The 16,799-nt window shown below is 43.1% G+C and overlaps 4 protein-coding genes across 4 annotated transcripts; 1 reads left to right on the top strand and 3 right to left on the bottom strand.

Annotated features, from left to right (window-relative positions):
* On the bottom strand, nucleotides 1-6,907 carry ATC70_001506 (uncharacterized protein; the record flags this gene model as incomplete). The annotated part of the gene is made up of 10 exons (XM_064820901.1): nucleotides 1-329; nucleotides 388-628; nucleotides 680-827; nucleotides 890-5,190; nucleotides 5,246-5,944; nucleotides 6,006-6,164; nucleotides 6,222-6,281; nucleotides 6,348-6,396; nucleotides 6,455-6,669; nucleotides 6,731-6,907. 10 exons carry the CDS (start codon nucleotides 6,905-6,907, stop codon nucleotides 1-3), a joined length of 6,378 nt encoding a protein of 2,125 aa, XP_064684821.1.
* A 337-nt stretch (nucleotides 6,908-7,244) lies between these two features.
* Nucleotides 7,245-8,634, bottom strand: ATC70_001505 (uncharacterized protein; the record flags this gene model as incomplete). The annotated part of the gene is made up of 2 exons (XM_064820900.1): nucleotides 7,245-7,487; nucleotides 7,546-8,634. 2 exons carry the CDS (start codon nucleotides 8,632-8,634, stop codon nucleotides 7,245-7,247), a joined length of 1,332 nt encoding a protein of 443 aa, XP_064684820.1.
* Nucleotides 8,635-9,667: 1,033 nt separating this feature from the next.
* Nucleotides 9,668-12,116, bottom strand: RPP0_1 (ribosomal protein P0 (A0) (L10E); the record flags this gene model as incomplete). Its single annotated transcript, XM_064820899.1, has 12 exons — nucleotides 9,668-10,217; nucleotides 10,283-10,478; nucleotides 10,538-10,852; nucleotides 10,912-11,016; nucleotides 11,088-11,172; nucleotides 11,228-11,250; nucleotides 11,316-11,364; nucleotides 11,431-11,465; nucleotides 11,524-11,631; nucleotides 11,685-11,748; nucleotides 11,824-11,925; nucleotides 12,006-12,116. 12 exons carry the CDS (start codon nucleotides 12,114-12,116, stop codon nucleotides 9,668-9,670), a joined length of 1,743 nt encoding a protein of 580 aa, XP_064684819.1.
* Nucleotides 12,117-14,958: 2,842 nt separating this feature from the next.
* MTG2 (GTPase of the mitochondrial inner membrane that associates with the large ribosomal subunit) lies at nucleotides 14,959-16,770 on the top strand (the record flags this gene model as incomplete). Its single annotated transcript, XM_064820898.1, has 10 exons — nucleotides 14,959-15,019; nucleotides 15,086-15,115; nucleotides 15,175-15,257; nucleotides 15,311-15,449; nucleotides 15,505-15,579; nucleotides 15,631-15,769; nucleotides 15,822-15,963; nucleotides 16,024-16,478; nucleotides 16,538-16,677; nucleotides 16,736-16,770. 10 exons carry the CDS (start codon nucleotides 14,959-14,961, stop codon nucleotides 16,768-16,770), a joined length of 1,299 nt encoding a protein of 432 aa, XP_064684818.1.
* Nucleotides 16,771-16,799: the final 29 nt, after the last annotated feature.

Raw genomic sequence — 16,799 nt, 5'->3', positions numbered from 1 at the left:
TTATCCAAAGTTGCTAAAGTCCATTTTAAGAGCGATGGTAGGCTGCTTACTATCTTCATAGGCTGCTCTCATTTGCTGCTCCTTTTGCTGCTGCTTCTGCTGCTGTTCTTGACTAGCCAAGATGCTATAGCGCATAGCAGATTCTAATTTGGTTTTCACGTTGTTGGGCAGCTTCGATACCGTATCGCGGAACACAGCAGGTGTGCTGGTTGCAATAGTCAGCAAATGAGCTAGTATAGCCTCATGCACCTTGGTTTCGCGGCCACTATAAGGTGGATTATCCAACAAATAGGTTAATGTTGGCAGAATTACGCTTAACACCAGTGGTTCTGTAGTAAGATAAGTCAGTGACCCTGCTATCCTTCATCCCTCATGGCTCAAGCTTACTTTGATTCTCTGAGACACCCGCGAGTAATGAAAGCAAGGTTTTGGTATCTTCATTCAGCTCTGTGAGTGATACATCAGTCAGCGTATTCTTGCTCTCCTTGAATCTAAGTATCCGCTCTATAATAAAAGACAGTGTCAAGGTGACAATTGCTTGTCCCAGACTAGCCAATGCAGGAACACTGCTCTTCTTTTCTGGTAGACTGATAAAATTGCGAAGACATTGATGAGCAGTGATTGAGAGCTATTCAAACAATGAGTACGACTGCCGCTTGGACTACCATGTAATGCCTACCTCTACATCATCGCATGCTAACGATTGTTTGAGTGTATTCACAAACACATTGATGCCTTCTCCGTCTCTCAATGTAGCTGATGGACAACCTGTCATAATCAACACGACAGCCAATAGTCTGTTCTTTTGCGATGCAACAGATTTGATCCTATCGAATGAGCTCTATTAGCATTTGACAGCGGCTATGCTATGCTGTGCGTGGGTACTCACTCAAAGAAATCATCCAGCAGGGTATGAATGATGGCACATGTCACTCTTGACAAGGAATTGACATCGTCAGTGGTCAAATCTGATTCAAAATTATGGAAGACAGCCTTGAGAGAGACTAGAACTCTGGGTGCCAAGGTAGTCTCAAACTTGATTTCTGTCAGAATTTCAGAAAAGATGTAAAAGCAAATGGCCAGCAAATCCACCTTGTAGCTCTTGGGTGTGATGCCGACTAGGAGAGTAAGCGTGTCTAGGGAAGGGCCTAACAATAAGGGCAGGTTTTCTCTTGAACCATGCGCTGAGCGACGAGACGAGGCAGGCTTGTTGGACAGTTTGGGCACGCTTTGCAAAAAGACGTTGATCAAGAGTCGCAGCAAGTAATACAGCTTGGCCGTGGCAGGAAAGGCGTCTGGGTCCAGTGTTACGTCCATGATGTGATAGTCAGTTTCACCTTCCAAATCACTGCACAGATATGCTGTGCCGTACGACTGAATCAGTCTTTGTATGATTTCGATAATAATGAGCTGGATGCGATAACCTTCTGTTTGAATCAAACGGTCAAACACATTCATCAATTCTAGAAACACAGACTTGGGCACAAACTGCTTGCCAGCAAGTGAAGGCTGCACAAATGTACGCAGGGCTCGCAGGCAGATGGGAATGGTAGAATTGTCGTACTTGTTGCTGCTGGAACTAGAGATGCGAGACAGGCTTTCCATGCACAGACCAAACAAGATGTAAAACAGATTTGAAGGATGGTCCTCTGATTGCTCAGAATCAGGATTGCTGTTAATAGCTTCTGTCATGGATGGCGCACTCGTTTCAATCAGCGTGGCCACAGCCTCCATGATCTTGAGCCAGGATCTGCGGTAATAGGGCAGCACAACGTCCTTGGTAGCAGCAGAGTACATGGAGTCAATACCGCTGTTGGAAGAAGCTTGAATTCGGTCTGTCGAGCGACTGGATAAGGCCACAATATCAGATTCCAAACGAATACGAGCATAGTCTTGCAGCGCACGCAGCCACATGGGACTCAGCACAGCGAGATTGGGTTGCAGCACCTGCTTCAGATAGGCCTGCTTTTGGCTTGCTACCTGAAGTTCAGCCCAAGCGTTCAGCACAGACAGCTTGACCATAACAGAGGCATGCGGACTGAGATCCTTCACTTCACCTACACCAGTTAGTTTGGATTCACCTTTGCATCGGTCCAGGGCAGAGATCAGCAGCTTCAAGACACGGCCCAGCTGGTACAGATCCTTGACAATACCGCTACCTACATAGATAGCACATACGCGTACAGCAGCGGATACGATCTCGGATGACGAGTCAGCGCCAAATGCAGGCGTCAGAGCAGCACCAATCTGGGCAGAGTACTGCTCCAACAGCAACATATCTTCTAAATCAGCATCTAGCGTGTGTGAAAACCTTTCAATGACCACCTTGAGCAAGTTAATGCCTGCTAATCTCAATTCATTGACGTGAGCAGTAGCAGCAGTGAATGACAAGCGAATCAAATCAGGCACACGGAACACTAGGAAATCGCCTAGGCCAGCTTGCTGTCTGCGTTTACGAGCCAGAATCAAATCAAAGTGCTCACGAATACCGCTTGCGTAGATCAATTCTATGGTCTGCTGCAGACATTCGAGCGCAAATAGCTGTGTTCTCCATCGAGGTGGGATCTCTACATTGACAGATAGCTTTGCTGTGATGCCAGAAGCATCAGCGACCGTAGTGGCAATATCGGCATTGTCCTCATCATCTACAAATCCATCCGCATCGTCATCGCCAAAATCATCGTCGTCATCTGCTTCATCTGATGCGCTACGCTCACGGGCTACTGTAGGTGCTGATTTTACAGCGCCATCGACTGCACCTGCACTGCCACTAGATCCAGTGACAATACGCTTAGTGATGTTGACCCAGATGGAGGGCTCTGCTACTGCAGTTTCTTGTAACCAGCTTCGAATAACATTCTTCACATCTGACAGTTGAGGATCTGTATCCAGCATTTTGAACAGTTCAGTATCTAGTCCAGGCTGAGCTGCCTTGAACACAAGCTCTGAATCTCGCTGCACTAACTGATATAAGCAAGTTACGGCTGCCTTCTTGAGTGGCAGGTGGAGACTGGTGATTTGATTCTGGAGATAAGGCACAAGCTCACGCGTGTCTAAGAATTTGGGTGCAAACATCAAAAAGTGCTGAATACAACGAATGGCTTCCACATTGACACGTTCATCAGGCTCTAGCTTGAGTTCCTCCACCATGTTGAGACAGAGCTCTCTTACTTTGGAAGACGCTTGCAGTTCAGGACCCAGTGTGCCAATCAGCTCGTAAATGATACGGCCAAACTCTTGATAGGCCGTGAATCCAACAGACATACCGGCATTGGTCACCGCAACGGAGCCACTTCCAGGTTCATGTGTCTCGCTTAGGTACAGCTTGGCAACCATGCCCAGTGTACTGTTAACGTAGCCAGAGAACATGAGACCAGCAGCACTGACTGTCATTGCCATGGCCTCCAATGCCCAAGCATGAACCACAGGATGAGGATCGCTACTCAATGATAGCAGTATCCCAACAATAGTCTTCAAATGAGCAGCAGCAGCCATACCACCTACGTGAGTGTAAATGTAGCCAATAGCAAGAGCACAGCCTGCGCGCACATCAGGATCACGATTAGATACGACTAAATCCACCAGTAATTGCATTTGTGCTGCTACAAAGGAACCGCCCACAATGGATGTAAGACGGCCAATGGTCTCACTTGCCGCATTTCGTAAGTAGGGATCAGGGTGGATCACAACTTCCATCAGGATCTCTTGCGCAAGTTGAGTGGCACGAGGACTAAAGGCGATAGACTCTCCTTTTCTTTTTTTCGAAAACGCCATGATGTTTTTGAAAGCGCCTAGTAAAGCCACCACGATATTGACCAACACGGCTGCTCTCTTGGGCGAGTTCTTTTCTAATTTGGGGTCCTTGACGACCTTGACCATGAGCTCAAATGTGGATTCTTGAATTGGTGCTGGCTGATTAGCAAACAGCGTGGCAAACAGTTCGATACTGGCATTAATATAGGAGGTAGAGGGAGATACTGGCTGAGGAATCACATACTTGTTCTTGCTGTGCAGTGATTGCTGTTGTGTTTGCTGCTGCTGCGATGTGCCACTATCGTAGTTGGTGATGTTGGTATACGCATAAAATGGATCCAGCTCAAGAGAGCCAATCACGGGTCGCTCAAGCAGCTCTTCAATACGCTCGAATCTGTCTTTGGTCATCCATTCCTTGCCCGAGTTGGTAGATTCGTCGCTGCCGTCTTCGCTTTGAGAGGCTACGTCCACATGGTAGCCTTGCATCTTACTTGTCACGCCATAGCCATGTCCATCAGCCGTGTTCCATACACTCACAAATTGGCCGGGTACAGTCGCTGCTACTTGGTGATGAGCGCCTGACGAAGGCGAGATGCGATCAGGCTCTGTAAACACAGACAGCGAATTTCGAAGCAGACTACTGAGCGATGATTCGTAGGTGGATAACAGTGGTCGGATAGTGATGAAGCATTGAAAGATACGTCGTCTCAACGAGTAGAATTGGTCAATCAGTCGTGTTTCATAAGGTGTGCAAGGCGACATGGTGGTAGCAGTAAATGTAGCCGGTGCTGTTTGTAAAAACGCCAGTGTGTTGTTCAACAAGGCAGCGATTCTCTTTGCAATGTCCAATGTTACCAGTGATTGACTGTTATGGGCCAAGAAGCTGTAGATGGAGCCAGTGACACACTCGCGCGTATGGAACAAGAGGGACCATTCTGGCTCGGATCGAATGGCGTTGGCTTCCTTACCAGTGGGTTTAGGCAATGTGCTTTTCCATAGCAACAGCAGCTGAGGCAAGTGGATCTTGACCAGATTAGGCCCTAAACACATGATGGATCCAATTAATGTCCATGCCACCTGTACCTGCACACTGGCAATCTTGGGGTCCTTGTTGGTCTGCTTGATCAGTTGGTTTGCAAGCGCCATGGCCCTGGCACTCAATTCGAACGAGGTGTAGATGGGATGGGCTGGAAATACGCTCATGATGGCTGCCACCGTGTAAGAATAGGCAATGGTGCGCTGGAATACCTTGACCGTCGTGGCCTGATTTGTCAGATTTCCAAGGTTCTTTTCGAGCAAATTGAGAGATTTGGGCAGTAAATTTAGGAGGTTGGTAGGCAAGGCATTGCAGACACATCGAATGCACCACACAGCAGCCATTTGCACCGAGAAACTGGTGTGTGTCAATAGCACAAACAGCGGTTCTACTAATACGTCCTAGGACTAGGTGTGAGTACAGTAATTCTCGTCATTAGTACCAATGCGCATCTACCTGCACGGAACAGGAGGCTCCTTCCAACTCACACACCAGCTCAGAGACCAAGTTGGTGACACAGATCAAAATGTCTTTATTTGGAGCATTCTGATTAGCCATCAGAGGGGGCCATTTCTTGATCCAGTTACTGACCAGCAATCGAATCGCATTGGCTTGACCCTGCTCACTCAACAATCTTTTCCCAATCGTATGGTGAAGCAAGAAATTAACCTGAGATCGCAAATAAGCCCCCTCTGAAGCCGTGCCGATTTTGTTTGGATCCAATATCTCGCACAGAATGTGTTTGGTGATGACAGCATAGTTGGCCTCGACAAATTCAGTGCCTAACAGGACGAACAGTGTAGCGTATATCTCAATGATGCCTGTTTTCAGCTCTCGCGGTCCATTCAGTCGGTTGTAGCAGGACGATAATTGGCCCAGCATTTCCTCAATCGACATCAGTGTCACTCCTTTGCCCAGCGCTTCCTCTGTCTTTTTCGGTCCCTCGCCTGTCGATGCGTGCTTTACGTTGGGTTTGCTGGGGTCCACTGTGGCTTGTGATTGCGTAAAGACAAGTAGCGTGGCGCACAGCGATGCTATGGCTCGACGTACTGGAAAAGTGGAATTGTCAAATGCTTTAAAGCAGTGCTGTAATAATCCCTCGATATCATGCTGAGTGAATGTTTGCGTTGCATGTTGAATGACTGCTTGCATGCACTATGTAGATAGGCGTCAGACATTCCCATTGACTAGATGTTTATAATAATGGTCATCTCACCTGAGCTGATGCAACTCGCACCACCAGTGCTTTGTCGACTAGTCCATTTCGCAATTGTTTCATCAAATCCTTTAAAATTTGGTCTGTCGCTGCTTTTCCTGCGCCTTTCAAGAGTAGTGTGAATGCTGTAATCGTCTCTAATCTCAGTAATAAGGAACTCTATATTGGGAGTGTTAGTGTATCGATGTCAGCTCCATGTTGTATATGCTGACATACACTGCTGCTTTTGAGCACTTTGAGAAATATCAAGGCCGTCTCTGCAAACAAGGATAGAATCTATGCATAGTAAATGAGCCATCTAAAGAAATCCACACACACACACACACCTACGCAAAACCTTACCTTTCCGCCTGATGTGCCCATGATGGCACCAGTTGTAGCAATAGCAGCACTACGCAAAATAGGAATGAGTCTTTTTTATGCGCATTTCATGTCGCTTGCCAATTTACATTCTAGTTTCCTTGTCAATGTTCTTGTTGGCACCTATCAAGCTATGCAATGCTGTCACCGAGTCAAACAGTGTCCTTGTATCGCCTCTGGTGTAAAGAATCACATAGCATCTTCCTATCAAAAAGCGAATGGGCCGTCTTGGCTTTGCTGTGGCGAGCGATATCAGTCGAAACAGTGTCTTTTCTATGATGGGCTGTGCCTTTTTCAAGGTTTCCTATATCACTGGTGTGTGAGTCCCACTTGATGCTATGCGCCAGGCTCTCCAAGACACTTACTACATCAACTGCTTTGCTTTCGCGTTCAACTTGAGCTAACCACTGCAGCACATAAAGCTCTTGCTTTTCTGTATTTTCGTTTGGCTGAATCTTTTGTTCATCTATGATAAAGACATCTGGAATGCCACTTGGTATTGGTGCTGCTGATGGAGTAGTTGGCTTGCTTGTAGGTGGCATTGAGTTGCTTTGTTTCTAACTTGTAGCAAAGATCCAACTCGAATTTATGAAGCTTTAATAGAGAAAAAGGTAAAATTAACTGTGATACATTTTCGGAAAAGGTCTATTCATCTGCAAATCAAACAAGCGTCTACTAATTACGTGCCCGCTACTTTGGCTCTGTGAGGGGCTCCCGCATTGACCTAATAGATCTCTTGTCTGTACAAAACATTGGATTGTATTTTATTTGGGAATAGAGAGGGAGAGAAGTGTTAGAATTACAAGATAGCATGCTATTTTTTTCTTTGAAGAGAGATAGTATAGATGGGATTATAGATAAAGTATAGATATTAGAATATTAGAAACTTTTGCTTCCAGAGGAATGCAGCCATTGACTACTGCTGTTCTTGAGTCGGCTGGTTTCCAAAGCTTGTCTAGCAAGTCGCACATCACTCACACCGCCCTGCTTTGGTTTGGGTAGCTTGACAGTGATTTTATACTTGGAAAAGTCATCTTGACTCTCATTTTTTGATGATGGAGTATAATGAGTCGCATCAGAAGTAGAGGGGTGCACTAACTCGTCCAACATGTACTTGATAGACTATGAATAGCATTCTCAAATTAGTACGTTAGGCTTATATATAGCACAATCAACCTACATCGGATGTACTACGGCTCGGTCGGTTGGGCTCCTGCATTGTGGTGGTGGATGAGCGATGGCTGATAGAGTGTCTCCTACTGTCTATATGGACGGATCTTCTGTCTGGCAGAGAATACCTTCGCTCAAATGATTCTGGTGAGTCTGGATATACATTCTGTTGTGAGGGGAAGCGCCACATGGGCTGTGGTTCTGGCACTGCAATGGTTTGGATTTCGGTGCCGCTGTTCTTCCTCTCCCACATGTCTAATTCATCCACGCCTCGTCGTCGATGGGGATCAAGCCAAATCTCAGAGCGAGGCACCAATGTCAGCGATGACTTGTCAATAGGCACAAATGTAGAAGAGATGGGTATGTTGAGGTTGTCAATGGCTTGGCGTTCGTTGCCAGAGAAGAGAATTGGCAGAGACATGTGGCGTCGTGATGGCCCTGAAAAGCTAAGCGTGGTAGAGAATTTGTTGGGCAGCAATTTGGCCAGCCATGAAGGTGCTAACGAGGGTCGTCTAGTGGAAGATGATATATCGTCGTCCATGATGCGCTTTAAATCCGACTTTTCAAATCGAATAGGCTCTCGCTGTTGTGGTTGAAAGTCGATATAAGGTTCCTCTGTGTCCGTTGGATGCCTAGTGGGAGATGGTATAGCTAGCCACGGGATGATGCTGGATAATGTAGCCGAAATTGGGCTAATCGCTTTCTTTTCCTCATCATTATGGCTATCATTTTCGGCTTGCTGGCGGCGGCGGCGGCGGCGTTGAACTGAAGCTTGGTAGAGACGGTATGCCAAGTAGATGAGACTTCCTAGCACAGTCAATATACCAATGATGGCAAATGCCAGAATGACTGGCAGGTACCGATGTATACGGTGCTCCCACACATCTTCAGCGTAAATATGATTGTTTCTTTCAGGTACTATGTCTGTCGTCGTTGGTTCAGGTACGCTGGATGCAGTGATGGTAGATGTGACATAATCTGTTTGCGTGATGGTGGCGAGCGGACGCATGAAATGTGCTCTGAGAGATTCTAGAGGGTATTGCTTGCCCTGAGAACTCGACAGATCAACCAAGATTGATCTGGTTGGCTTAATTGACATGATACAGGCGGTTTAAAGAAAGAGAAAAGAGAGAGAAAGAATAAAATGGATGATACCCAGTGTTTGCTTACTGTCATATCCGTTTTTAACTGGGAAAAAGGGAGATATTTCACACTGAACCATTCATAATATCTGGGTATTCACGTTGAGATTATGCCTGGATTGAGAAACTTTTGTTGCTATTTGGGCATACATTGGAAATTGTTGAAATGTGGTATCATTGTGAAATGGTGTCAAACACTACAGCTTGTTTGTTATATGGCTTATTGTTGGGTGTATATTATTCAAGGTATCTCATCTCCAAGAACAAGCTGAAATATATTTAACGATTGCAAGTATCAAGCTTAAAATTGGTGCAGCTCAAAATTAACAACATTCCTGGTCCATGTTGATTTAAAATTTTCAATATTATCAAATCAAAACATATTTTTGAGTTGATTGCAATGTTTAAAACGCAAGATATATAAATGAAGGCTGTTTTTTCCGCGTTGAAGCAGAAGAAGGCATGTTGCAATCCATACTGGTTGATCGGTTTCCCTGTCATTTCAGGCACAAAGTATGTTTACAGTTTGAGTACCAGAAGAATGTGCCCGGAGATAAAACAGTATCACGAACTGCATAACAGTAGCGGATCGACATATACCAAGATATGAGCTAATTGAGTGTGGGTAGACAATTTGACAGATGTGGTTCAGTTGATTTGCACTAGAGAAGATTAATACTTCTTTGGGAAAGGAAATTACAGTGCATACATCACGTTCAAGGCGAACGTTTATGCTGGAATGAACAGCTCAGGAAGTTGCCATATGTAAATTATCTGAACTTGTAACCTTGAGGATCTAGTCCAAAGTCATTGCAATAGGACCAATTTTTTGAGTGTTACCAAATGATATACGCGTAGAATGTTAATACTAACAGTTTAAATTTTATTTATACTATATGAATGAAATGGAATATGTAGATGTGGGAGAAATAAGTGGAAAATATACAATTGGGTGTTGTTGGATGGCATGTTGGGACTCTAGTATTGCAGTTACTTTTTGGTTCTATCAGAGTTGTTACTACTGCTGCTGGAAGTGGGTGGGCTACTGCTTGTACTAGCCACTTGAATAGCATCGCTGCCTTTGCTCTGGTATTGGACTGACATGGGATGATCATCAAAATGAACAGGCTCGCGCTCTTGCTGTTCGTCTCTCATTTTAGCGGATGCCTTTTGTAAGAGATCACCACCAGTAGCATGTGCAGAAGTAGTCTTGCCCAAAGAATAAGCCCCCAGATCTTTGGATTGACCATAGTCTAACACTGGTTCTTCGATGAGATCAGGAACGCCCTTGATAACAGTGGTGCGGTCAACCATGAGCAATTTTTTGATTCTGTTCAAGCGAGGGTTATTCTTTTCGTCGTTGGTTTCACTGTTGCTGTCATTGCTTGTGCGTGTGGGTGTGTTCATTTCTTCGTCAAAAGGAATATAGGCATAGGCACGTTCACCCATTTCAGCCCAATCAGTACCAATGATTTCGTCTTCATCAGCTAGACGCAGGTAAAGAGAAGGAATTCTGTTGATAACAAGCAGGATGATGTAACTAAATCAGAAGAACGTTAAGTATGTCTGCATGTATATATTGCATGAAAGAATCTTGTAACATACGTGACAACAAATGACCAGCCAGAGACAGCAGCAATACCAGCGAGCTGGACAGGAACTTGCATCCAGTTGCCATCTAACCAACCACCATTAGGAATATCAGCATCCAAAGTGCCTACAGGATAACTAAGAGCAATAATACTCTTTTGAGCAAAGATACCCGTCAAGATTAAGCCTACAAGGCCGCCAACATAATGAACTATATAACGAGATATGCTTAGTTTTGTTTGTTGCTAGAGAGTTTATATCTTGTCTTACCACCAAAGACGTCGAGACAATCATCTATACGCATCTTGTGTTTGTAATGAATAGCAATGTAACAAACAAAGGAGCCAATGGCACCAAAAGCAAGTGAGCTTGAAGGTGATACGAATCCACTGCCAGGCGTAATGGTAGCTAACCCAGCAACGGCCCCAGTGCATAGACCGATGATACTCCATTTGCGAGTTTTGAGATAATCCAACATGACCCAGACAACGGCAGCAGTACAAGCTGACAAGTGTGTGCAAACTAGAGAGTTTACGCTGCGAGCATTTGCTGCAAGCGCACTGCCCGCGTTAAATCCTAGCCAGCCTGCAATTTGAGGATGTTTAGATGCAATGTCTTAGTGATACGTTATAGAGAATGCTTACCAAACCACATGAGAGCCAAACCGAGAAATACAAATGACACATTGTGAGGGGTGTTTACATTTTCATGATAATCACGACGCTTTCCGAGGACCATGGCATATGCAACTGGATAACGGGATGATCAGTAAGTGATACGAATCAATATTTACGCATAGACTAGCTTTTGTGTGATTTACCTGCTGCTAAACCGCTCGAGATGTGAACTGGAATACCGCCGGCATAATCCATGATGCCCATTTGGAAGAGCCAACCAGTGCTCGCCTATATGAATGTGATTAATCCCATGTTGATGTAATCGAGGTTTTATAGTAGGTACCCAAACCCAGTTTGTAATGACATCTATAGATTAAGAGGAAGGATATAAGTTAAATGGCTTTAGATTAACAAGCGTAGTGAGGATTTACCATAAACTAAAGTTGTCCAAACAAAGATAAACAAAATTGCAGGACCAAGCTAAAATGGAAATGAATTAGTGCCATGTGATGGGAAACAAAAGAAAAATGATAATCAGGATCTTACCGACATACGTTCGGCTGCCGATCCAAAGGCCAAAGCTATTTTATAGAGTCTAATTAGCTTCAAATGTTGCTGATAGCCAATGTGACATTTTACCTGGAGTGACGGCAGCAAACATGGTTTGAAAGATCATGAATGCAGAGGCAGGAATAGTCTGTCCTTCTGCTGCTGGTTCTATGCCAACACCTCGCAATAAAAAGTGTGCTAAAAGCACAAAGATTAAATTATCAAGGTGTGAAATATTCATTTAAGCATACCGGAATCGCCAATAAATCTGCTACCAGTTGCCGAGAAAGTGAGCGAATATCCAATGAGGTACCACTATATAGAGATAATTGATAAGATAGGGTTAGAACTCAGGCACATTGATTTGGATCAAAATTGAGATGAGGTTACCTGAAATGAAACCACAGCAACCGATAGAATTGTCAAGTACATCAATGACAATGCATTCTTTGCACGAGCAAGACCAGCATAGAAGAAGCCAAGTGCTGGCGACTGTGATCATCAAGTAGATCAGTAAATGCAATGGTAATGGAAAAAAGTCGTACACGGCAATATTTGCTGCAATGATTTACCATCAAGAAAACTAAACAGGCGCAAATCATGACCCAAGCTGTGTCTCCTGCATCAATGGTATATGATGTGTGAGATCCTTCAGGTCCAGCCAATGTCGAGTTATCAGGCATAATGTAAGAGAAAAGAAGAGAAAAGAGACGAGGTGCCAAATTGAAAATGTTGATTCAGATGTATTTATATACAAAAGCTAGTAGTTTGTACTCAGTTTGGTAAAGTTTACAGTTTTTTTCGCAAATGAAAAGGGAAGGGAAATGAGAGAAAATCAATATAAATTAAATAGGCTTGAGGGAAGCAGATTGAGATAAGACAAAGTGTAAAAAAAGGTACTGATAAGGCGGTATGCAAATTGATAGGTAACAGCACTGCTGGTTGTGATTGGTCTGATCAAGCAAATTTGATGGCTCTTTTGTGCGATCATTTCATTCTACAAGACATCATTTGAGAGAGGTTGATAAGATTTGATTCAATACGCTCATTGATGGAAGCAAAATCAAGATGATGCACCTTTATCAAAAGTGTTTTGAAAGCATGACAAGGTATTGTAAGCGATGGCATATATATATATATATATATATATAAAATCTGTAATTTATGCAATGGCCAGACGTTGATAAATCAGTTGGATTTTAGACCTCTCTCTCTCTCTCTCTCGGCAGCAAAAGAGCAGTGATGGGTTCTCCTTTTTTTCATATTTAGGCACAATAGGATATATGCGTCATGGGTATTCTGCTCACACTTTCTAGTTTTGAAATGTCAAACTCAAAAGCTTGTGAGATACCCATTGCGTAATGATCATCCATTGTAGCAGACATTGCTTTTTTATGCGCGTTATATTAATTGAGCAAAAAAAAAAAAAAAAAAAAAACCTCATTATTCTTCTTGCTTTACATGTCGATGTAAACAGCTACATTTGCATCAAAGCTTATTGCATTTACCCCTACTTTCAATCATGCCTCCGACATGTTATTCTTCTCTCTCTTTTCAAGACAAAACATTGCAATAGTACACACAGTCATGTGAAATCAGGGCCATTGTACGGGGCGTGAATAATCAAGGTACGCAATGTACCTCCTTGGCTTATCGCCCTACAATTCCGATGTCATATAGCCTGTATAGCTTCCGGCTTAAGTCAAGCATGCCCAAAAATTCATTAAATTTTTTTTCCATGGTGATTTTTCCGAATAGAAACGATGTATTAAGACTTTATGTTTGGCGATTTTCAAAGATACTAACGGGTACATATATGAGTTTATACCAATGTTATAAAAGTTCATATGGATCTGAGTGCTGAACTGCCCGAATTTTACCGCATTGACTCTTGCATGCCCTAGGAAGCAACTGAAACGGCACATTATACTTCTAACCTTACTTTGGTTGATAGGTATTCGCCAACTGACGGATTTGCTTCACTTTCAGGAAACCTGAGATGCTCATCAATTGTCTTCCTGCATATCCAGATGTTTAGTAAAGAAATAGCTCTTCTTTCCATACCTATTGGCATCTGGATTAGCAACCCTCTGTGAAGATATGAAATTGTAGCTCTCGACTGCTCAGTTAGTATCACAGTCGGCTATTTAGATTTGACATCTCTTCATATTCGCTGTTTGAGATGTCTATTTTTCATTGTTTTATAGCATGTGCAGCGTTATCATTGTATTAGAGTCCTCCAGATTAAACCTAAAAATTAGCTAGCACTTGAAGCATCATATGCAATTTTGACGACATCGCATTTCGCATCAGCAGGTGCTACATGTAACTAGTCCATTCGCAATCAATAACTCTGGCATATATCAAAACACATGTCAGGAGAAAAGTGAAGTGGGCAAAGCACGTTATAGTACTCTTCAACTGGCAATTGACTTCTGATAAACTTCGCATACATGCCTTCATAAGCAGGGCATTTCATCAATCAAGCAGCGGCCACCGCCAAAAAGCAATTGAAACTCAGTTGTTGTCGTTTTTTTTTTTCCTTGAAATGGGAATATTTGATCAAATTTCGACTTGATCGAACTATTTTGCAAAATTCGACTATGTGAACTATGATGATCATCCTATACTCCCTTAAGCTTTCTTAGACTACTCTTCGAGGCGCACCCAATGGTGTTGATTAAAAGAGGTGCTTTGAACAAATTTATTGAGCAATCTTGAAAGATATGAAATAACGTTTTTGGCCAAAATGTCGAGATTTTGCATAGCAAGATTTTATAAAAAGTGATTTCAGGGGCTGCTTTGGATCGATAGAAACATTTTGATTTCATATATGCCATAGTAGAAGTCTTCATTTTTGAGGTCAAAAACGTGATCGTTTGATTTCTGATGAAAAGCATGAGGGATACCTCATGCTTTTTGGTCAATTTTTGGTCAATTTTTTGGTGATGATTTTTTTGTCCCAAAAAAGTTGAGCAAAGGTGTCAGCAAGTAAGTGCTAGTCGAAGGCAATTGTATGGTGCTATTCTGGAGGTCTAAAGCGCCTTCTAACGCGAGAAATCATGGCTCAAATATACCCAAATGTCGCTGTGTTTTTGCATCCTTTTGAGTAATCCGATGTATTGCTAGTATGCAGTCTATCCTCATATGAATTGATTTCATAGAGACACACATTGGGAATCCTAGAACTATCGTTTAAATCTCTACGATGGACTCTCACAACAAAATCAAATCCTTTAAATCCTGATGCGTGCTGTGTATATCATTAATCTGAGCAACATGGCAAGTTTTGAACTGAAAAATCCTTATCCTGCATCCTACTACGCGTTCCTTTATCCTTTCAATAAACGATTGTCCGTGACTCTTTGTCCACAATGCTTCTTCCGTTGATTGGGCTTCATTCCATCACGAAAGCTGCTCTTCCCCCTTCTCTTCTCTTCTCCGCCTTCTCATTTTGCTCTCCATTGAAACTTTTCTCTCTTCTATAGTCCTTTCCGCATATCTCACTCTTTCGAAAAAGATAAAATGTCGAATTCTTATAGTTTAGCTAGCTGTGCCAAGAAGAGAGTGTCTTACTTTTACGATCGTAAGTGAATTCACGCTGGGATGATGCCTGTGTATATCGTGCCTAATTCACACCTCCTTGTATCAGACGATGTTGGAAATTTCAATTATGGGCCTGGTAAAGACCAACGCTTTTGTCTCGATATGCGCCCTTTCGTTCTAATCCTGGTTTTGTAGGGCACTACATGAAGCCCAAGCGTATGCACATGGTTCACAACATGGTTGTCAATTACGGTTTATACAAAAAGTTGGACATTGTGGTAATTGCCTTGCACTATGTGCCCTCCTTGACTCTCACTCACGAAACCATTAGAAACCCACTCGTTGCACTGCCTATCAAATGACTCGATTCCATTCAGATGAATATGTCAACTTTCTACAAACAGTGACACCAGACAACTTGGAATCACTAGCTATGCAACATGGTGGTTTGGAACAAGGCATTGCTCGATGTAAGATGACACAAACGATAGATCAGATAGCGCAAAGACTCACACGTTTCATCAGTCAATGTTGGTGAAGATTGCCCTGTCTTTGAAGGCTTGTTTGAATTTTGCTCTATATCTGCCGGTGGGTCTATTGGTACGTGCACCATACTCATCTAATGAACTTGATTTTTTAACAGGTCAATAGGTGCTGCTAACAAATTGCTCAATGGTGAGGCTGATATTGCCATCAATTGGTCTGGTGGTCTCCATCATGCCAAAAAGACTGAAGCTTCCGGTTTCTGTTATGTGAATGACATTGTATTGGGTATTTTGGAATTGCTGAGGTAGGTATGTAATCTGATGTATGTGCATGAGTTGCTGATCCCGGTATTGCAGATATCACCAACGTGTGCTCTATGTTGATATCGATGTTCATCACGGTGATGGCGTCGAGGAGGCGTTTTACACAACAGATCGTGTCATGACATGTTCCTTCCACAAGTTTGGAGAGTTCTTTCCTGGCACAGGCGACATTAAAGTACGTATACTACCGTCTAAAAGTTTTATGAATGTGACGACTGATGGGGCTATTGCAAAGGATACTGGGTTAGGAAGTGGCAAACGTTATGCAGTTAATGTGCCATTGAGAGACGGTATAGACGATGAGACTTACAAAAGTGTGTTTAAACCTGTGATTCAGCATATTATGGACTGGTATAGGCCTGGCGCTGTTGTGCTTCAATGCGGTGGTGATTCATTGTCAGGAGATCGTTTGGGATGCTTCAACCTATCAATGCGTGGACATGCCTCTTGTGTAGAGTTCATCAAATCCTTCAATATACCTATGATGATGGTGGGTGGCGGTGGATATACAATTCGAAATGTTGCAAGAACATGGACTTTTGAAACTGGCTTGGCTGTAGGAGAAGATTTAACACAGGAAGAGTTGCCTTATAACAATTACTTTGAGTATTATGGCCCTGAATACAAATTAGAAGTGCCATCAAACAATATGACCAACCACAACACTCGTGAATACCTGGATCACATCATGTAAGTGCATGTAAGTCTGATCTCGATGGAGATATGTCTACTTATGCTGTGCTTTATAGTTCAAAGATTGTTGATAACCTGAGAAGCATGCCATTTGCTCCCTCTGTACAAACACAAGAAGTTCCTCGGGACTTCAACATTGATGACTATATCGATGGAGAAGACAGCGAGGCAGAAGATGCAGATGCCAGACAAACTCGTAAGTTTATTGATTTCTAGGACTAGGTTCACGTATTTACATATTACTTTATATATAGAGCGTCATAAATTGGAGAATATGGGTGTATTGTAGTCTATCCATTGCTTGATCAGATATAAACA

This window comes from Mucor velutinosus (genome assembly GCF_035048745.1).
Source record: "Mucor velutinosus strain NIH1002 chromosome Unknown tig00000041, whole genome shotgun sequence".
Lineage (NCBI taxonomy): Eukaryota > Fungi > Mucoromycota > Mucoromycetes > Mucorales > Mucoraceae > Mucor > Mucor velutinosus.
This window is presented reverse-complemented; position numbering and strand designations above follow the sequence as displayed.